This window comes from Brachyhypopomus gauderio, chromosome 2 (genome assembly GCF_052324685.1).
Source record: "Brachyhypopomus gauderio isolate BG-103 chromosome 2, BGAUD_0.2, whole genome shotgun sequence".
Classification (NCBI taxonomy): Eukaryota; Metazoa; Chordata; class Actinopteri; order Gymnotiformes; family Hypopomidae; genus Brachyhypopomus; species Brachyhypopomus gauderio.
Genome location: NC_135212.1, coordinates 37,278,675 through 37,301,921, shown reverse-complemented (window position 1 = coordinate 37,301,921; position 23,247 = coordinate 37,278,675). Strand labels below are relative to the sequence as shown.

At 46.8% G+C, this 23,247-nt stretch overlaps 1 protein-coding gene across 3 annotated transcripts in view; it reads right to left on the bottom strand.

Annotated features, from left to right (window-relative positions):
• Positions 1–1,232: 1,232 nt before the first annotated feature.
• Positions 1,233–23,247, bottom strand: part of LOC143502299 (uncharacterized) — a 45,489-nt gene continuing 23,474 nt past the window's right edge. For 2 of the 3 annotated variants that reach the window (XR_013127096.1, XR_013127098.1), the window contains exon 2: positions 11,777–14,484. Coding sequence is in view for 1 of the 3 variants with exons in the window: in XM_076995313.1 (XP_076851428.1) it covers positions 5,225–7,336 (2,112 nt within the window). In the remaining 2 variants the exon portion in view is untranslated. Of the gene's footprint in view, positions 11,452–11,776; positions 14,485–23,247 lie in introns of those variants that run through there. The other variant, XM_076995313.1, reaches the window with a different exon arrangement.

Here is a 23,247-nt window from a genome sequence, read left to right as displayed (position 1 = left end):
CACACACACACACACACAAATTGTCTCTCTCACATACACACTCACAAACTCACTCTCTCTCTCTCTCTCTCTCTCTCTCTCTCTCACACACACACACACACACACATACACAAACACACAAGTTCGCACAAAGCTGATAAACAATGTAACCTATATAATGTCTCATATAACTGAGAAGATTAAACTTCCTTAGTATATTTTAATACATTTTTTTCTCCACATCAGTTCATTCATTTGATTTTTTCTTGTTTCACTTTTACAAAAGGCAATTATGATGTTTTAAATTAGGCTGTAATGTAAATGAGATGGTCATGATTAAATGAACGTAGAAAGGTGCCAGTTCATAGAATCCAGCAGAGTGGTAAAAGATGTCTGACGTGTACATTAACAGCTGAGATTCATACTCTATCTTCTCACTGATTCATACTCATTCTTCATTTAGTAAACTTAGTAGAAGCACACATTTTGTTGTGTTATTTTTACATTTCTAAACACATGAATTTATTTTATGAAAGGTGATGTCTCAGTTAACAGAATGTTTGGAATGGTTCCTTCATGTATCTGACATTTGAGGGGAAAGGTTTAAATGAAATAAAGATGATCTTACATGAAAGGTCACATCCATGTATTGGTGAAGAGAATTTATAGTAAATTGAAAATACACCTTTTGTACACAATTACAAAAAAGTACAAAAAAAGTTTTTGTCTATTGTTTGAAAAATTGTATATATTCACTGACAATTTAATTCAAATTATTTGTCTGTATTTAATTTAATTTAATTCAAAAGATTTATCTGTGAATTTTTGAAGTCACAACATAGGTAGAAAACAACCTTTACACAAACTCTACAAATCACTAACAATATAATATCTTATTTTTTAACACCTATGCCTAAGTATCTGTCAGTAAACAGTAAATGAGCTGATTACTGAATAAATAAATTCCCCTTAGCATTTTTGGGACTGTCTGAGCTGTGTGTCTGATTATATGATTCCATAATTATGCATATTTTTGCATTCTTCAAGAATTAATACATAATAAGTAATAACACCATGCTGTTGTATGGAAAGGTTCCTTCCTGGTTTGAGAATATTTTAAATATAGTTTTTAATGTAATTTTTAAAAAATGTATTGAATTTAATTACGATAGTATATTGTGGCGTGGTGTGGGAGAAAGAAGCTGCAGACAAGTCCATTTTCAAACAGAACAGAGGTTTTATTCGTCTTTTGCAATAAAAAATTCTTCTTTTGCACTCTCTCAGGCACAATCTGTAAGACTCGAGGCCTAGATTAGGTACACCTTGCACATGAAACACATGGGGAGGTAATGAAGACGGCAACGTTACACATACATGGAGGGGAGACTACGATAATGCACATGTACATAAAAAGATGGACCAGGGTGACAACTAATAACACACAATAAATAATCATTAAAAACACTATGCAAACATAAATATCACATAATTAGACATAACAGGGCCGGAGCCGAAAGTGCCCATGGGCAATGGCGTCACCCTCTGGCAGCCCCCATTGGCCCGACACTACAATATATAGTACATAGTACAGTATAAAGCAATAATCTGAAGCTACAATCTTTCATATGTATTCAAATATGTTATATAAATCAGTTTGCTGGTTATATCTGTATATCTGTATATCTGACAAGATTTTTGGACTGAAGTTGCATAGGACTGAAGTTAATTTTATTACACATTAATTGTTAAAATAATTCTTACAATTAAAAAAATGTTTTTTAACAGTTTACCAGTTCATGTAGGTCCATTGTCTGGACTATAACTTGTTAATTGCTTCGATCTTCACATTTATTTCCGTGTGCACACATACACTGACACACCCTTCCATGAACGATTATGCACGTGCACACACACACACACACACACACACACACACACACACACTCACACACAAACACACACACAGTTTCACTGATTTGTTTCCTTTCTTTATGCCTTCTTTTGTTCATTAAGCTCCTCTTTAAACAGTTTTTATTATACACACACACACACACACACACACACACACACACACACACACACACACACACACACACACAAATGACTTTGCAGCTCCTGACTGATTTAAAAATAAGTATCCTACACATTCTACAAGCAGAAATGAGCATATGTGTAAGGGTTGCATGTTAATATTTTGTGTGTGTGTGTGTGTGTGTGTGTGCTCTGCTTAATACAGACAGCAGACTGACAGAAAGAGGACTGGTCTTACCAGGCCTACTCCTCTCTCTCTCTCTCTCTCTCTCTCTCTCTCTCTCTCTCTCTTTGTATCTCCCTCTTGGCCTGTCTTTCTGCAATACTGGGAGTCTCACAATCAATTAGCCCTGCCTCAGATTGATCAAGTGGCCACATTTTCTACAAATGCACACACAAACATGCTCTTGTACACACACACACACACACACACACACACACACACACACACACACACAAGGATAAATGACTTGGTCACTTTATTGACAGTGAACTGTGATCAATGCTGCTCTGCATTTAAACTCACAGAGAGCAATGAAAGAATGACTAAGGGGAAATAAGGAACTTATGGACGCACACCACACACACACACACACACACACACACACACACACATACACACATGTTTTTGTGGTTGTTGAAAATGTTGGACATATATAGACAAACAAATGACCCTCAGGTAAGACAGATCGCGGGCCCCGCCCACCTGAGGGACGAACACAACAACACAACAACCGGACAACTGCCGCTGTGGATGGAGGCGACCAGTAGGGGGCCCGCCGTACCGTGACAGCAGCGAGACACCAGGGAACGCAACACGGTACCGAATGAGAAGGCTGGCTACAAACGCATAGCAAGAGGCTACAGACAACTCAGGAGTGATGAACTGCAACTGTCCTTCCTAAATAGGGAAACAGACAGCTGCAGCCCATCACCGTTGATTGTGATCTTGCTGCCAGGAGCTGGCTCGGGTGCCAGTGGTGGCAGGTGGTGCAATTCTGGAGCCAGCCCTGAAAGAAACACTCTCATTCTCCTACGCAATTCTCCAACAACACCCCCCCCCACCCCTCTATCCACTCCTTCCCTAATTTTTGACTTTTTGTATGACCACTGCACAAATGTGCATCTTTATAAATACATCATCTTGATAAAGTGCCACTTTGTCACAACTCTGCGTTCCCCTGTGATGTTCGTTCTCATCTTGCACATCCACGTGCTGTTCACAGCCAAGTCAGAACAAGTACATCCACACATTCCCTCCCACCTCCCAGGTACCTGCGTGTGGTGTGTTGGGTGAACTGGACAAATGATTGGTCATGGTTCTGCAGAAGTGGTCAAAGGCAAGTTAAAGTGCTGCTACATTTCTAAAACACTGTCTGATGTATGTAGTCATAAAGTAAATACAGTGTTGTATAAAGTATTAGAGACCCATACTTGAGTAAAAGTACAAGTACTCTATCAAAAAATTGACTTGAGTAGAAGTTGAAGTGTTCTTTAAAAATTTTACTTAAGTAGAAGTACAGAAGTATTCGGCGTTTTTTGTACTTAAGTATTGCAAGTAGTTTATTCTAAAACTTATTACTCAAGTACTGAAAGTAAAAAGTACAAGTATTGTGTTTTGAATTAATTAAAGAAAGCCATCAAAGTTTGATTATCAATTGTTTTATATATCATTTACAAATCAAAGATGTCAAAGACCACAAATACAAGTGGTCTGTATGTATAAACAAGTAGCAACTTTAAAAACTGGGCTTAACACTTCGTACACAAAAAACATGACCTATGTCCCGCTACGTCATATGTTTGACGTTAATTTAGCTAAGAAAACGAGGTGTATTTTGGACGTAAAATTTGTCCGTCGGATTCTAAGGGTGAGCCTACTGCCCTGCATTTACCCTCAATAAATGCCCTTACCCTATAAAAACACTACACTATAAAAATGGGCACATGATTAGTCAGCATGAAAAGAGAAGGCTTACTGTTGCTAAAAACACATCGGCTTTATGATTGCCAGCTAATGTTAAGTGAACACTGCAGCACGTTATGAACATAATTAGGTTAGTTAGCTAATTATGTTAGCTCAAGCTGGCGTGTCACCTGTACATTATATTTATAACTTACATTAATGTGTTTCTTCAAGTTCGAAGGTGAATTTTTGAAGGCCAATATTTCACCCTCTTTAGGGAGGCAGAGATGGCACTTCCTCACCCTCACCACCACGATCACTCGATGTTGAAGGTGTGGAAGGTGCCAATATATGGACATTAAAACGCCAACAAGCTTATTATGCAGCACTTATGCAGCTATTCTGCTGTTACCAAACACAATACCATCTCTTTTAATGAGATAAAAATCGAATTATTTGGAATAATTTCGAGTATATGTGCATTTGTATAAATATGTAAATTAAGCTGAAGGTGCTGGAAAATACTGAAAATGGACCTTCAAAGTTCTGTACAAGTGCATGAATTCCATCTTGTAACTTCACACAGACAAAAATCAAGAGGTGCACGACCTCGCGATGCGACCACACGCGTGGCTAACGCGCATGGGCGGAGCCACCGCGATTGTCACGACGTGTCAAGTGAACCTAAATTACGAAGATCAAGTGTTGAGTGAAGGTGTAACGTTTGCGACGGGCAGGCATGACGCAAATGCAGAGTTCTTAGTAGATTTTAATGAAAAGGGGATACAAACACGATAAGGACACGGAAGACAGAGGGAGCTAAGCAAACTAACGGGGAGAGAGCATGAACTAAACGGGTACGTTAAACAACTGGGAACAAGCATATGTATGAACACACAACTAACAAACTGTAAACACATAAGCAACAATGAATACCGGGGCAACTAGACACAAGAAACGCTAAAGCACAACAGTAGGATAACCCAAACAGACAGCAAGATAGAATCATATAAGAAATACCAACGAGGAAACATACACTCAGAACACAGGCGCTAGACACTGGGAACAACTAACAAACAGACAGGGAGCGAAGTCAAAGGGAGAACATGAATAGCGGGAGGAACAGGTCTTTGGGAGAAACGAGATAGAGAAGGAGCGAGGGATTACCGTGCAGGGAATGACCGACACCGGGGTAAAACACGAGGGGGTTTTTATACACGGAAACACGACGGTGGAACAAGACTCAGGTGTACGAGACTGACGACGGGGGCGTGACAGACAGAGGGAGGAACGAATGGGAGCGGGGAGCTAGGCGGGACCAGGGAGGAGGGAGGGGCTGGACGTGACATAACCCCCCCTCAAGGCGTGCAACTCCGGGGCACGCCAAAAAGGGAGGGCCGGACAGACGCTGGGGACAGGGACACCATGACACAGAGGGGGACAAGCGGGTAAGACCGGGGCTGGGACAACAGACATGGGGCAGGACGGATACAACAGCCCGGACTCAGGACGTACAAGAGGACCAGGGCAAGGAACGGGCGGTGACGCGGGAATGGGGCCAGACGGGATAGAACGGGGAGCTGGCACAGGGGGCGGAGCTAAGGGGCTGGACAAAAACTGGGTCAAGGGAACAGGACTGGACACTCGGGAAGGCTGGGACACAGAGGCAAACAGACGGAGGACGACGGAGACAGGGACGGGAACAAAATGGGTGATGATTTGGGGAACAGAGACAGGAACAGGGACATGGAGGACACCACCAAGGACGGACACAGGGACGGGCACGCGGACGCGGACAGACATGCACACAGGAACGGGGACCAACAGGAAGCCAGGGAGGGGACAGGGCAAAAAAGGGAACACAGGTGAGAGTAAAACAGGGTTAACAGGAGGGTCAGTGTCCGGACAGTTCAGCAAGAAACCAGCTCCAGGCCCACAGGCGGGCGAGGCAGTCTCTGTGGGGGCTGGCGTGGGCTGAGGAGGGTACTGGGGAGCCGGCGGAGCTGGAGGAGTGCCCAGGGGAGCCAGGGAAGGGTCCAGGGGTACCGGCAGGTCCGGCTGAGGAACAGCGGAGGCCGGCGGAGGGGCCGCAGGGACTGGCGGGGTCCGTAGGCAGGCAGCGGGAACAGGCGGGGGCCGCTGGCGGGCAGCGGGGACAGGCGGGGGCCGCTGTCGGGCAGCGGGGACAGGCGGGGGCCGCTGGCGGGCAGCTGGGACAGGCGGGGGCCGCTGGCGGGCAGCTGGGACAGGCGGGGGCCGCTGGCGGGCAGCTGGAGCAGGCGGGGGCCGCTGGCGGGCAGCTGGAGCAGGCGGTGTCGCCGTGCGGACGTCATCGGAGGGCAAGGTCGCCGTGCGGACGTCATCGGAGGGCGTGGCAACCGGAGCGACGTCATCGGAGGGCGTGTCCGCCACGCTGACGTCATCGGGGGGCGTGTCCACCGGGCTGACGTCATCGGGGGGCGTGTCCACCGGGCAGACGTCATCGGGGGGCGTGTCCACCGGGCCGACGTCACCTGGGGGCGTGTCCACCGGGCCGACGTCACCTGGGGGCGTGACCGCCGGGCCGACGTCACCTGGGGGCGTGACCGCCGGGCTGACGTCATCTGGGGGCGTGACCGCCGGGCCGACGTCATCTGGGGGCGTGACCGCCGGGCTGACGTCATCTGGGGGCGTGACCGCCGGGCTGACGTCATCTGGGGGCGTGACCGCCGGGCTGACGTCATCTCGGGCCCGAGCTGGCCACTCCTGGGGTGAGTGGCCACTGCGTCCCCCCAAAAAATTCTTGGGGGGCCTTCGGGGAGTGGCTTCCAGGATGCAGTCATCGGGGGGTGCCGGGCAGGCATCATCCGGAAGCCAGGCTGCAGTGCAGGCATCGTCGGGCGGCCGGGCTGCAGTGCTGGAGTCGTCGAGGGGTGTGGAGGTCTCGATCCCGTTACTGACCAACTGATCCGCAGGTACTCCCCGTTGACACTGAGGAGCAGACTCATATAACCCTCCACCAAACCTCTCACATATTGTCCGGCAAAACCCCTCCACAGTCCATGCATCTGTAACCCGGTGCGCAAGGACGATATTAGCCCACTCCAGTGCTTTTCCCTTTAGTAGAGACCGCATGAATATAACCTGTATGTCCTCGGGTGGTGCGGGTACCGTGAGGAATTGCAGGTAGATCTTACACCGGAGAAGAAAGCTCCTGACCAACCCGTTTTCACCGTCATACTCCTCAGGCACGGGACAAAGGGAGGGCATCGCCACCGGCTTACCCTCAGCGTCTTTTCCGAGCATGGCTTGGATGGAGTCCAATTGCTCCCTGAACGCGTCCCTGTCGAACGGTTGTATAGACACAACCAGCGTATCTGAACTCTGCTGCGTCGCGTTAAACTGGTCGGTCATTCTGTAACGTTTGCGACGGGCAGGCATGACGCAAATGCAGAGTTCTTAGTAGATTTTAATGAAAAGGGGATACAAACACGATAAGGACACGGAAGACAGAGGGAGCTAAGCAAACTAACGGGGAGAGAGCATGAACTAAACGGGTACGTTAAACAACTGGGAACAAGCATACGTATGAACACACAACTAACAAACTGTAAACACATAAGCAACAATGAATACCGGGGCAACTAGACACAAGAAACGCTAAAGCACAACAGTAGGATAACCCAAACAGACAGCAAGATAGAATCATATAAGAAATACCAACGAGGAAACATACACTCAGAACACAGGCGCTAGACACTGGGAACAACTAACAAACAGACAGGGAGCGAAGTCAAAGGGAGAACATGAATAGCGGGAGGAACAGGTCTTTGGGAGAAACGAGATAGAGAAGGAGCGAGGGATTACCGTGCAGGGAATGACCGACACCGGGGTAAAACACGAGGGGGTTTTTATACACGGAAACACGACGGTGGAACAAGACTCAGGTGTACGAGACTGACGACGGGGGCGTGACAGACAGAGGGAGGAACGAATGGGAGCGGGGAGCTAGGCGGGACCAGGGAGGAGGGAGGGGCTGGACGTGACAGAAGGCAGCAGCAGAGTAAACGAGACGCGACCGGAGCATGCGCAGTTTTCTCATAAAACAGCCTGAACGCTTGATCCAGTGAGCGCCGGTTAGCGACAGCTAACATGTTTATAATTGTAACGAGTAAATATACAGCACGTAAAAAATTTATCTGAGTAAAAGTATTAAACTGATGGAAAATATGTAGTGAAGTAATAGTGGAAGTAGGAGAAAAAAATAATACTCCAGTAAAGTACAGATACAGCATTTTAGTACTTAAGTACAGTAGTGAAGTAGTTCTACTTCATTACTATACAATTCTGAGTATATATGATACGTAATGTATAGGCGGTAATAGTGCCTGTAATATTGTGTTATGCAGGTGTTTCTGAAGGCTGCTGTCCACAAGGCTTTTTCATTTTAAATGCTTATGGAGCACTAGGGTTGTTCAGTTGACCTCTGACCCACTGAATTGACCATTTGTTCACAGGGTTGCCAACTTTTGACGTTCGCTTGGAGTGAGATTTTAACCTGGAGCCGGTGGCGAGTGTATTTTGTTGAGCGGGAGGGAGGGGGGGGGCGGCGACGAAAGTTGTTGAGCGAACTAGTAACGTATTGAATCATATATGTGGATCTGAGGTAAATAAACTGGATATTTTTTTTCGGCGTGAGATATCGGAAGTGTGGCGTGAGAGCGTGTGAAAACGGTCAAATGCGTGTGTCTCACGCTCAATGCAACCCTGTGTTCACTCGACCAAGTATGTTCTTCTCTTACTCTCTCTTACACACAAACTCACACACACACACACACACACACACACACACACACACACACACACACACACACACACACACATCAGGTAAGAAAAGATGGTGAGATTCAGTTTGGCCAAGGTTGACCTTTATTACCCTTTATCCCAGAGCTGAAGGCTAAATGCTACATGCTAAACGCTAATCACTGATCATAACACTGCTCACAAAGGAAAGCCCTCTCTCTGTTTCCAGGCAACAGGCCCATTGTCAAAGCTTCAAACTGGTTGAAGTTAAGCCATCGCAAAATTTCTATAAGGGATACCTTTTTACTAAAACAGAGCCATCAGCATTGGCTACCCACACTGCTTAGCTTATAGAATGATGAAAGTGCAACCATCAATCAAATCAGCTCCAATCAAAGTCTGCTCACTACAGCTGTGTTTTTTTAGATTGGTCTACAGTACAAAAAATTAATGTTATATTAAGTATGACATTGCTGCTGTAATGTATTAATCCCACTGTCATAATCAGATGACAGAGAAGCACTTATAAAGGCAGGATTAGTATATGTTGATATTGGAGGATGTTGGTGTATGTTGGAGGGTTTTGCTGGATGTTGCAGTGTGTTTGGAGTATGTTGGAAGATGTTGGCATGTGTTGAAGGGTGCTGGTGGATGTTGGAGTGTGTTGGTGGATGTTGTAGTGTGTTGGTGAATGATGGAGTGTGTTGGAGGATGTTGGTGGGTGTAGAAGGGTGTTGGTGAATGTTGGAGCGTGATGGAGTGTGTTGATGTTGGTGGATGTTGGAGTGTGTTGAAGGGTGTTGGTGGATGTTGTAGTGTGTTTGTGAATGTTGGAATGTGTTGGAGGATGTTGGTGGATTTTGGAACGTTTTGGAGTGTATTGGTGGGTGTTGGAGTATATTGAATGGTGTTCAGCAGAATGTGCGGTAGCTGGGATGCATGGATACCGAGGTGACAGAAACCACTGTAATATTGGCCTGTCATGCTGTGCACGGTTGCTTCTCTAACCACTGTGTTGCATCATAGCATCGTCCCTGAAGGAGACTGACCTGCTTTACTGACTCCACAGGCAGAATAAGTTACCCCATGTGAAGGGATAATACAGCTGGCCACTGCATATGGACCTCAAGCATAACTTGGGATCAGTGTGGAATAGAGAAGAGGTCATGTGCAAGTGTACTACACTGTTGAGCGGCTCTTATCTGAGAGTGTAAGACTGTGAGACATTAGTGGGGCTAGTCTTACAGTGCACCCTGAACAACATTGCATACAGGGCAGGGTATCTGCACATTTTTAAATCTCAAATTCAATGACTTTTAAGACCTTTTAAATACCTCTCACAAGAAAAAAAAAATAATACTATTACTGGGATGCAGGTGTGTTCCACATCGTTGACGGTGGGGGGGGGTGGCGAACGAGAATTGTTGATGGGGGGGCGGTTGGTTGCAGGACTGGGATGGAACCTGGTTCTGACCCTGTCCTGGTTCTGACCCTGCCCTGGTTCTGATCTATACAACCTTTACCCGCCTCCTGTTTAAGGCAAGGAGGACCATCCGATCCATTCCAGAGACCAGTCTATGAGCATGACCATAGCTGTCCACTCAGAAACATGCATGTACACACAGACATACACAAACACACATGGACACACAAACACAGCAAAACATATGGCAGTATTAAATTCACAGTTAAACTAAAATTCTTAAGTTATAAAATGATATGATTGATTACACTGAAAGTACTTGTTGGTATGTAAGGCCTCTGATCAATCTGCAAATTATTCTAAAAAATATTCCTTAAATAAGAATGTGTTAACCATTATATACTCAGACCTGGTCAGAGACTGGAATATACCCATACACACACACACATACACACATACACACACATAATCATCAACAGCATCAAAATGATTCTCAGAGTAAATACACACACGTTCACATACTCACCCACACACATCCGCAAGCCCGCCTTCGTCCTGGCCCTAGGGTATAAATCATAGTCCTTATTGATCAGCACCGGCGACTTTACGAGCCAGATGTTGTAAACGCGACGTCTTAACTGCTGTGTATTTGATATCAATCCGATTAAAATATTTGCTTCAATAACATAGCAGCCACACAGCAAATAGGCTAAATCTGCCATTAATGATTACTTAAGTGATTAAAAAAACATGTAGATGACTATATGGCATATATCATATATTAATTATCAATTATTCTTCGCCAAAGCAAACATGAGCTTGGCCTTATCCTGTTTGACTTACGGTTTGTGATTAAGTAGGTGGATAGAGAGAGGAGAGAGAATGAAGGAAAGAGAGAGACACACAGAGAGAGAGGGGAAAGAGAGATTGTGGGGAGCTGAGGATGTGCTTGTTAATCTGGAAGAGACAGACACATCACAAACATCATAAAAATTCACTGGCCAACAGCAGAAGGCAGGATTGGCTTCGATTTGCCCTACAGTCGTTTTTTAAATACTGTTGGCTCCCTTTCGGAAGTAGTGTTTAGAGGAAATTTTTCTAGAGGTAGTGTTTGGGGGATATTCTTCTGGGGGTGGTGTTTGGAGGATATTCTTCTGGAGGTGGTGTTAGGAGGATATTCTTCTGAAAGTGGTGCATGGAGGATATTCTTCTGGAGGTGGTGTGAGGACAATATTTTGTTGAGGCTGTGTTTGAAGGATATTCTCAGTGATGGATGTTCAGTTGGGCCAGCAGAACTCAGTCCAGAATCAGTCCAGGTCCACCTGCACTCCTGCACAACAACACACACCAACATAGTGCTGTGGTGGTATGGCTATTTGGAGTAAGGGCAAAAAGATGTGGGCTAAAAAGATACACACACACACATGCAATGCTTTCAGGTACACACACTCACTGACACACATCACACACACACATGCCCACATGCAGACACACAATCACACATGCATGTAGATGCATACATGCATTCACACACAGATGTACACACACAAATACACAAACAGCTGGTCCACTGAAGGTTTGACTGATACCAATTATGTGCACACATGCAGGGTCCACACTATTTTTGTAAATGACCCAGAAACAGTACAACACACACACACACACACACACACACACACACACACACACACACACACACACACACACACACACACACACACACACACACAAGCCTCTCTACATGTGTAATAAGTAGAACACAAGTGCTTATCATATATCCATTTCCATATTGCATTCAGGAGGGCTGCTGATAAGAGTAAAATGTCAACATTCTCCTGTCCTTATCAAACCAGTTATAAACTTAATAGGCACCATAAATGATGACATAACCCTCTGAGTTCTGACCAGATACACTCCACTGCAAAATCCTGGACAGAGTTCTGGCCAGATACAGTACACTCCAAAGCCGCACTGGTCAACAGTCATCCAATGATGTTTGTTCCAGTATATTCATTTAACTTTTTGTGTAATATGAAACAGTGTTACTAAGGAAACCAGATCCCCTCTGTGATTATGGCTGGACACTGAGAGGGTTTAGGGTTAGGGTGTTAGAGTTAGGGTTCAACTCTAACTGCACATTTTCAAAGTACATTTGTACACATTTTAAGTGTAAAACAGACTTGTGTTTTACACTTATTATTATTTCACTAGAATGTGAAATAATAATAGTAATATAGTTAATGTAACATAACCATATGTGACAACATATATGTTCTAAATAAAATGTTGTAAAAACATATTCAAACATATTCGATCTTTTGCACAGTGCAGGCAGTTTACCACACACAAAATACATTTGCAAACTAAATTGCAAAAAACTAAATTAATCGGTAACACTTTACAATAAATGTTTACTTACTAATGTGAAGTAATGCATTAGTTAACATGAACAACACATGAAGTAACTGTCACGTTGAGGCGGCCCCCTACCGGTCGCCTCCATCCACAGCGGCTGTTGTTGTTGTTTGTATTGTTACGTTGTGTGCGTCCCTCAGGTGGGAGGAGCCCGTGATCCGTTTCACCTGAGGGTCGTTTGTTTGTCTATATATGTCTTGTCTTTGTACCAGTTGACCGCTGGTCATTATATCCTTAATTTGAATCGAGTCACTGGTTTTTGGTTTGCGCACTTTCTTCATCAAACCATACTTTTTTGAGACTTAGCGTGATCGCTTCCATTTTATTTCGCTCACTCGGCCCGTCACAGAAACACATTAACAATAATTAACTAATGTTAAGTAAACATGTAACAGTTGCGGCTCCTGTTTTGGCTCTTACTTCACATTAGTAAGTAAACACTTCTAACCCTAAGCTTAATTAATCTAATCCTAACTCTAACCCTAAATAACTGTAACAGTCATAATTTAATACTAAATAATCTAACCCTAAGCCTTTATGATTATAATGGTGTGGTTGGGGTTTCACATCAGCCCTTCTATAAATTGCTTATTTCAAGAGTTTTATTCTCATGTGCACAGTAAACATGTAGTTACACTGTACAATTAAATTCTTACTTTCTTTTTCTTTGTAAAACATTACACATTGTTGTGGGTGGTGCTGAGCTTCAGATACAGCTCATGGATGTTCTTGCTCAACACTCATAATATTCCACACCAGAAAAGCCAACTGTGTCTCTGCAGACCTGTCTGACTCTCTGCAGACCTGTCTGACTCTCTGCAGACCTGTCTGACTCTCTGCAGACCTGTCTGACTCTCTGCAGACCTGTCTGACTGAATGCTGTGGGCCTGAACGGTGGTGGAGATGACGCTGTTTGGGCTCCACACACGTGCATAAAGGCCATGAGCCAGGCTGGGGACACGTGCAGCCATGGTGACAGGGCCTCGTAAATCGGCAGAACGAAGCGGGAGGACAAGAGAGAGAAAGAGAGAGAGAGATAGAGAGAGACAGAGAGTCAGTGAGGGAGAGAGAGCGGGAGAGAGAGGAGGAGGGGGGAGGAGGCGAGACAGGCAGAGAGAGAGAGAGAGAGAGAAGGGGAATGATGGTGGATCAGGGTAGATATATTCTTCTGAAGGCCTTGTTTAGGATTGCAGTGACCTTGAGCTGTGCTGGGGTCTGACGCGTTTATTGATTAGAGCCCAGAGTGGAGACCTTGCACAGGGCAGCCTTCACACAGAGCCCACTTCCACTGCAGCCCAGCACCTTCATGCACACTCCTACATGTGCTATTGCATTGGGAGCAGACAGTATTCCACTCCTTCCAACAAATGTACCATTTAGAGCTTCTGAAGGTCACACAGGGGTTGGAGATGAAGGCAGGGACACCTCATGAACTTCCAGGTTTCGTTAGAAAATGCATGAATTTTACCCCAATGTCTAATAGATCACTCTAAAGGTCAAGATATAATGATCGTGTTTGAGTTTCCTCCAAGAAGAGAAAGCATTAGCCCAACAGATACCCATGGGCCCACAAAACAATGGTGAGTTACAGAACATGCCCCAGAACAGTGAACACCAGACTTTGCTAGTGAAAGCGGAGTAGAAACGTGTGTTGTGTGGTATGTTGGTGCTGGGGATGAGTGGTGTGAGCCGTTGTAACTGAGAGGTTGATGCTGTTCTGTTCACAGACAGAAAGACTCATAAATGTTATTTTCTCTGTTGTGCTGAAACACTAGTTTGCATGTTGGTAAGTCAGCAAAGCGGAACTGGACAACAGGGTAATTATCTCTGAACATCATGAATATCTCTTTTCTTAACTTCCACAGTCGTTCCATCTTTATTTCCTTCTCTCTCTCTTTCTGGTTCACAGATGGAAGGTTTTGCACGGATGTTCCTGTCTCCAGGTCTCCTGCAGAGAAACACAAAAGACTCTAACTGTGACATGTGCCAAACCATTCCTCAATCTGGGCCCCAAACTACTCCCCCACACCCCCATCCTCGATGTCACATTCTCTTTACCCCTCTAAACTACCCCCTCCCTCTTTAGCCCTCCTTCTGAAACCCCACCTCTCCAGTACCCCCTGGACCAATCCGAGCCCCCACATCCCTAAAAGTGTCCAGCAACCCGTGTAACAAGCCTGCTGCGTGTGTCACAGTGTCTACAGATCTTGGTCTTCTAACCACACATATCCTGGTCCTCACACTCCTCCAGTACATACACAGCTGATCTTCTGGTTTCCTGCACCTCTACACATCATCCTTCCTCTTCTCACACTCTTTGCTCATCTTCCTTTTTCTCCTCTTCCTCTCTTCCCATCTATCTCACTCATCCTGGTTTTGCTACTTGGATAACCACCTTGTCTCATCTTCCCTTTTCATCACTCCCTTTTCATCCTCCCTTCATTCTATTAATTTTTTATCATGTTTATTCTTTCTCTCTATTCTGCAGTCATCCTTTCATATTGATGAATACTTTTTCTTTTTGTGTGGAACAGCGCTGAGATGAACCTTATATGACAATGCCAACCAAAAAGGTACATTCTCCTGTGCTACATGGGCGCCATCTAGTGGCTCATTTGTGCAAAATCAGATCCCCTCATGCTCACCAAGTGTTTAAAATAACAATTCAGCCTGAAAATAGCTCACACAAAAATAGGGTCATTTGAATTTTAAGTCAAAGGCACACTGTTCTGGGTGAACTGTACACAAGTTCACCTGTAGTGGGTTCCATTCCAAAGCCTGGACCACAGACAGCTTGGTGTTCGATGGGATGGTCTGAACGTGACAATAACGTTAGTGGCACACATGTTCACTGACAGGACAGATGCAAAACTCATCTTGAGGGCACAAGTACTGTGAATGGGGAGAACTGTACATATCCCAGAAACACACCAGTGGCCTTGGAATTAGCTGCACTTGGGATACCATCAAACCCCAGTGTTCATCTACTACAGCGGTGCTCATCACACACAGTGTACACTATAAAAATATAAATTATTTTTGGGGTAAAATATAATACAAGTGAATTGTATAACATTAACATGCAATAATTAAGTTATTAACTGCAGTGAGTAAATTTGAGTATAATCGACACCAACTATGTAATTTTTAGCAGTAGCTACAAAACACACTTTAGAAATGCCATGAAATTCCACTAAACAATGTGCACATCATGTAGCACAAAATCTTAAGTAAAAGCTACTATATTCAAAGTTTCATAAATTTGACCCAATTAGGGAATATGACATCACACAGGCACATTCATAACTGTCCTTGCGGTTGTCCGCAGGGTTCATGTGACGTCTTAATAAATATAAAAGGTAAGAGATCTTCATGAAAAAGAACAGAGATTACTTTGCATTTATATATAAAAGGTAAGAGATCTCTACGAAAAAGAACAGATTACTTTACATTTATATATGAAAGGTGAGACTTCTATAAAAAAGAATTAAGATTACTTTACATTTATATATGAAAGGTAAGAGATCTCTATGTAAAATAACTGAGATTACGTTTATATAAAAAAGGTAAGAGATCTGTATGAAAAATAAGAGATTACGTTTATATATTAAAGGTAACTAACACCAACTAACTTTAGCTGATGCTAACTTTGTCTAAAAGAGCTTGCTAAAATCGACACCTAGTCACCTAACCTAGCTACTTAAAGCTGAATTAGTTAGCAACCTTAGTTTGTATTAAAAAAACCATGTTGGTTGATTGTTCCTCATTGTTCTCTTTTTTAAAAACTTTTACTGGTTGTGATTATAAAATTATCATTAACACTGACGTCATGACCTTCAGCATGAAGATTTTTATAATTCTCATTATTTGAAGCCACTGTGCAAAAGTTCTCCCATGGTTTCTCAGTCCAGCACAGGCAGACATTGCCCATGATCGTTGGCTAGGGTTTTTAAGTATCTATTGGTTGTAATATTGTATGTGGCTGGCTAGCAAGATAGTTAAGTGCCACCACCTTGTTCATGTTTTAAGACTGCGGAGTGATACACGTCCAAAGACCTGCCCTGAGACCATGGACGAAATTTTGATTTCATAGGTGGGGGGGGGGCACAAATGGCTTGAGAACTGGGGCTCTAAATCAGGTATGTTTTGATTATATGGATTAATTCACTTAATGGAATCTTTGTTGTGTAAAACCATTTTTGCAATATTATGGTATTTCTATTAAAATGTATTTCCTAACAGTCCCAGGGTACTGAGAAAATGAGAGATGCAGCAATCCAAAGCCCCAGAGAACCTTGAGGAAACAAAGGAAGAACTTTTCCATGACTGCCAGCTAATTACTCAAGGGTACTCATGGATCAGGGTCAGAAACCACTGGTTTAATTAAAACATAACTTAAAATATTTCCTAATGTGCGAGTAAAGGCTTTGCACCTGAACAATTAACATACCCAAGTGAAAATAAGTTTTTGTTTGTTTTTGTCAGGAGGATGACAAACCCAGCACATTATGAAAATCATTATGAAGATATTATTAAATGCTATAAAATGTTTTTAAATAAAAACATATTTTAAAAGGAAAGACTGGGAAGCAGATCTCCCTCTCAATGATGTAGAGTTAGTGTCACGTTGAGGACCCCGGCCCCTCCCTTTTGGGCGTGTGTAAACGTTGTCCACGTGCTTTGTCTGCGTCAGTGGATATACGTGGTTGGGGGTTTTTGTCGTGTGATTTATAAGTTTCACCTGTGAATCGTCTCGTGATCACGTGGGGCTAATGTGTCTTGCCTATTTAATGTGCGCTCGCGCAGTGTCCTGTGCTCGTCGTTGTCTAAGTCTGCACGTTGTGTGACTCGTGTGTGTTTCTCGTGCGCTATTGCGCAATACCTGTGTGCATTAAAAAGTGACGTCTGTCTACAAAATCGAGGATTCTGTGTCTCGTCCTTGGCGTAGCCCGAACGTCACAGAACGACGAGCCGTAAGAGACACCGACATGCCAGGCTACAAGCCAAAGCCCAAGAAGGGCAAAAAGCAGAGTAAGCGGCATCACCGTACGTCTTCCTCCCCTCCGCGCCGTCCGGCCACGCCGACTATGGAGCAGCTCCGGCAAGACCCGGAGTGCTCCTATATGCTGTGCGCGGCTCGAGAGACCGCTATTCCCTGGTTGGCTGAGGAATACCGCCAGACGGCGGTAAGGGTGTGGCAGGAGAAGCACCCCTCTCCTTCCAGGGATCCCTCGCCCATACGGGTGGGCATCCACGAGCTAGAGGGCTCCTCCCCGTGCCAAGAAGCCATACCGACGGTCGAGGAGTTGGAGAGAGACCCGGTGTGTGCTTACCAGCTGGCCACAGCCCGGGGGCTCGAGAACCGGGACCCCGAGACGGCGGAGATCTTCCGGCAGGGCGCGGTGAGGATCTGGAGGGAGAGACACGCTCCTCCAGCCCGCGCTCTCTCGCCTCTGAGGGTGGGCTCGTTCGTCATGGGTGCTACCGAGTTCACCCCAGAGAGCGAGTTCGGGTCGGAGGAGGAAGAGGAGGTAGAGGACTACCCCCCCTCTATATGCGACGCCCCCACCGTCGACTATGGTGGGGAGGAGGAGCCAGATGACGTGGTGGAAGGCAACCCTCCGTCATTATGCGACGCCTCCACCGTGGACTACGGTGGAGAAGAGGAGGAGGACTACCCTCCATCTGTGGGTGACACCTCCACTGTGGACTACGGTGGAGGAGAAGAGGAGGACGACTACCCTCCGTCTGTGGGTGATGCCTCCACCGTGGACTACGGTGGAGGAGAAGAGGAGGACGACTACCCTCCGTCTGTGGGTGATGCCTCCACCGTGGACTACGGTGGGGAGGAGGAGTCGGAGGATGAGTCGGAGGACGAGGATTACCTCCCTCCGCCCGTGTGCCCCTCTCGCACCGCAGAGAAAGGTGAGGAAGACGGGGAGTACCCTTCGTCCGAGGGCTCCTATACCACGGAGGGAGAAGAGAGCCCTCCCCCCTCAGAGATGTCTGTGGAGACCGTGAGAGGGAAGCGGACGCCCTCTTCCACTCTCTCCGGCGACAGTAAAATGGACTGCTCCCGGGGTGGCAGCCCGGAGCAGTCCATGGAGCGGAGCCAGGGGAGGGAGGAGGACATGGACATTGCCGAGGAAACCCCAAACGGTCCGCACGGGGCGTCTGCCAGCCGCGGTGCACCAGGCGCGTACGCCAGGCGCGCAAGCCAGCCGCGCTGGCCAGCCGCGCTGCATCAGGCGCGCAAGCCAGCCGCGCTGCACCAGGCGCGTCCGCCAGCCAAGCTGCTCCCAACAGAGGTTTCGCAGCGACGCCTGGCGGAGGACCGACCACTGCGGCTCCCGATCTCTCTACCCTCTATGCTCTACTCCTGGCGCGCAGCCTGGCGCCTGTTATGTGTTTGTCTGTGCCAGTGTTCGTCAGTCTTCCCGTGTGTCTGCCAAACCCCCTGTTCCCGTTTGTGCCTCTGTGTGTGAGTATGCCAGTCTGTGTGTTTGTTTCTGTTCCTTTTAATGTGTCTCCCGTCTTTTCCCCGTCTTCCCAGGGAGGGTGTTCTAGGCAGTCCGTGGCGGATGCTTCACCAAGGGCGGTCACCTCCCAGACGCAGGACTGAGCGCGTCGGATCCGCCCATCGTCGTGGGTTCGGGGCACTCGGTCCCGTTGGCACCCCGGGACGGGTAGTGCCCTTGGAGGGGGCGTCTGTCACGTTGAGGACCCCGGCCCCTCCCTTTTGGGCGTGTGTAAACGTTGTCCACATGCTTTGTCTGCGTCAGTGGATATACGTGGTTGGGGGTTTTTGTCATGTGATTTATAAGTTTTACCTGTGAATCGTCTCGTGATCACGTGGGGCTAATGTGTCTTGCCTATTTAATGTGCGCTCGCGCAGTGTCCTGTGCTCGTCGTTGTCCAAGTCTGCACGTTGTGTGACTCGTGTGTGTTTCTCGTGCGCTATTGTGCAATACCTGTGTGCATTAAAAAGTGACGTCTGTCTACAAAATCGAGGATTCTGTGTCTCGTCCTTGGCGTAGCCCGAACGTCACAGTTAGATTGGAAAGTTATACGGAAAAACGTTACGGCTTCTTCTAACAATCCAAATCACCAGTTTATACATTACAAAATGTGTCATAAAATTTATATAACCCCACGGACAAGATGCCAGATGGGATTAGCCACCCACCCCTACTGTACATTTTGTAATGACAATACTTTAGGTACTTTTATGCATACTTTCTGGAATTGTCCAGAAGTATCAACATTCTGGAATAAGGTAATTAGAACTCTCTCTTCAATAACGCACACAAATTTCCCAATAAGCCCATCTCTGCATCTTTTACTTGACAGTTCTACTTTTCCTATGGCAAAGAGAGTACGGAAAATCTGGTTGGCTGGCATGACGGCCGCTAAAAAAGTGATTGTTCAGCGCTGGCTTCTGCCCCATTCGCTTTCCCATACACACTGGTTGCACTCTTTCTTAGATATTCTTTACTTAGAATTATCTTCAGCTAGAGTCAATAGAGCAAATCCAGATATATTGAGGATATGGCTAAATGTAATTAAAGATGTAAAAATTCTTATTTTATCATGATCACTTTATGTACATGGACTTTGTCTTCATATACATATTGTGCTGAGTGAGTGGTGTTTGGGTGGGAAGGGATAGTTATGGGTAAAGTGAACTGGTTTTAGTGGGTTAGATGTGGGTGGTGTCACGGAACAGCTCCGGACCCTTCCCTGTGGGCGTGTCATTATGTCATCTGCGTGCAGTTATGTCCATGTTTGTACTTCCGTGGGTGTGGGTTGTTTGTGAGCGTGTTCGTTTGTTACACCTGTGCCTTGTCTCGAGGTCACGTGGGTCTGTGTAACTCACCTATTTAATGTGGGTTCGCGCAGTGTGGTGTGCTCGTCTTTGTCTAAGCTACGTGTCAGCATGAGTGAGTGTTTGTGTGCTACTTGTGCTCCGCACCAAGCTATTTCGTGTTGTGTCCAATAAATGTTGATTGTGCACCGTAATCGTCGTGGTGTCTGCCTCCTGCACCCAACGTTACAGAAAGACGAGCCGAATAAGAAGTATGCCAGGATACGCCACCCGTGCCCCAAAGGGGAAGAGGAGAAGCCGACGTCACCACGGCTCTTCCCCGGTTCGGCGCCGCGAATCCCCTGTCACCGAGCAGACCATGCAGCAGCACCCCATGTGTGCGTACTTGCTGTGCGCGGCTCGAGAAACGGAGGACGAAGAGATGGCAGACGGTATCCGCCAATCCGCGGTCCGCATATGGAGAGAGTTGCACCCTCCCGCGTCCCTAGGGCGGCCACCCAGAGCGGTGGGCAGCAGCGGATCGGAGGACAGGAGAGCACCGCCCCTGGACTTCCCGGAGGAGGAGTCCAGTGAACCGTTCATGGTGGGGGTAGGCGCCTTTGCCCTCACTCCCCCCGAGGATGAGTTCGGGAGTGAGGACTCCGGAGAGGAGGAGAGTGAGGGTGAGGCCAGCTGCCCTTCCCCCACGTCAGCGGCTCCCCTGACGTCGGACGAGGAGAGGGAAACCAGCCCCACGCCATCGGTCTGCTCCGATGCCTACGAGCACCCCGAGAAGGCGGAGGGTAACGTCAGTCCTCCCCCATCTGTGTGCTCCGACTCGACGGTGTACTACGGAGAGGGGGAGAACGTTAGTCCCCCTCCGTCTCTGCACTCCGAGACAACGGTGTGCTACGGGGAGAGAGGGAGCGCCAGCCCACCTCCGTCCGTTGGTTCATCGTCCTTGGTGAGCGAGGACGAGAGCGAGGAGAGTGAGGGGGAGAGCCTTCCGTCAGGGTGTTCGCTCCCGACAGTATACAAAGGGGGAGGGAGCGGACCGGACAGTCTGCTCGCATCGGAGAGTGGGGACTCCTGTGGGGAGGAGCCGATGGAACACTCCCGATGCGAGACCACCGCTCGGTCCATGGACTGGAGTGTGGCCGAGGAGGAGGAGCCGGAGATGGACACCACCCCCGATACTGGTTCCAGAGGGGGCTGGCTTGGCAACAGAGGGGCTTCCTACGGGGGGTTCCTGGAGAGGGAACGCCGGCAGGCCTATTGGACGGCAAGCCCCTACGGCCCTCCCGGAGGAGGTAGCCGCGGACCCGGGAGGAAGGTCGCCGCGAGACCCGCCAGTCGCGCTGCAAGTCGCGCTGCACCTCGCGCGTCCGCCCGAAGCACGGCCCCCAAGCGGTCGGACAGTCGCGCTGCACCCAGCGCGTCCGCCAGAAGCACGGCCCCCAAGCGGTCGACAAGTCGCGCTGCACCCAGCGCGTCCGCCAGCCGTGCGGCACCTGGCGGGAAGCGGGAGGAACAGGCAGGAGGAAAACCGCCTCCTGCAGCGTCTCTGGCCTCCGGAGCTTTCTCGCCACTCCAGGCTGTGCCCAAGGTGGGAGGCGTGGCTCCGGGGATGAATGTCTGTGTTCCTGTGTTTTTCTCTGTCCCCTTGTGTCTCCCTAACCCACTGTTCCCGTTTGTGCCCTTCGTGTTTGCTGTGCCAGTGTGCGTGTTTGTCATCGTGCCCATGTTTAATGTTTTCTCCCCTGTCTTCCCAGGGAGGGTGTGCTAGAGCTGCTCGGGGCGGTTCCCGCCGTCGGGGGTGACGGCTCTCGGAGGCTCGTGATCCCGGTGGCTCCGGACCTGCTCGTCAGTGTTGGTTCGGGGCTTTCCAGCTGCGCGGGACGCTCCGGGGGTAGCGAGCCCCTGGTGGCGGGTTCTGTCACGGAACAGCTCCGGATCCTTCCCTGTGGGCGTGTCATTATGTCGTCTGCGTGCAGTTATGTCCATGTTTGTACTTCTGTGGGTGTGGGTTGTTTGTGAGCGTGTTCGTTTGTTACACCTGTGCCTTGTCTCGAGGTCATGTGGGTCTGTGTAACTCACCTATTTAATGTGCGTTCGCGCAGTGTGGTGTGCTCGTGTTTGTCTAAGCTACGTGTCAGCGTGAGTGAGTGTTTGTGTGCTACTTGCGCTCCGCACCAAGCTATTTCGTGTTGTGTCCAATAAATGTTGATTGTGCACCGTAATCGTTGTGGTGTCTGCCTCCTGCACCCAACGTTACAGGTGGGTGGGGTGGGTGGGATGGGATTTAAAGAGAGAGATTTGTTTATACTGTTTGTTTCATCTGTTGTCTGAAAAAATCTTCAATAAAAAACTTGATTACAAAAAAATCCTATTTTAATCGATGGCTTTTTACAATATTTACTCTATTCTCTCAAAAAAAGGTTTTGTTCTCTTAAAATGCATAACAATCTGAAAACCTTTGTTTCTTTTCAGAGTCTGACTTATATTTTGTTTTATATAATAAGTATATATAAAACATTTTTTGTTTTAAGTAATGGTTGGTCTTGTTTAGTGGAATAGGTCTGTTCATTCCTGTTCAAGTAAATATCCTGGGCCCTAGTTGTTAAGATGTAACGTACATTAATAACCTGTTTAAATGTACAAATTCAAACACTGAAATGAAGATTTTTGTTTTGTGAGAAATCAATATAAAGATAAATAATAGTAATAATAATTTGGTAAAGCAAAGTAATTGGGTAAAAATATTCACAATTTGGAATTTATATACAACTTTTAAAAGTATTTTGACAACATTTAAGAGGGTTAAGAAAACAGAAATATATTAGGTAGATTCTGACCAAATGTAAATTGCAGATTTTACTTGCTATTATTGGTTAGATTTTACTCAAA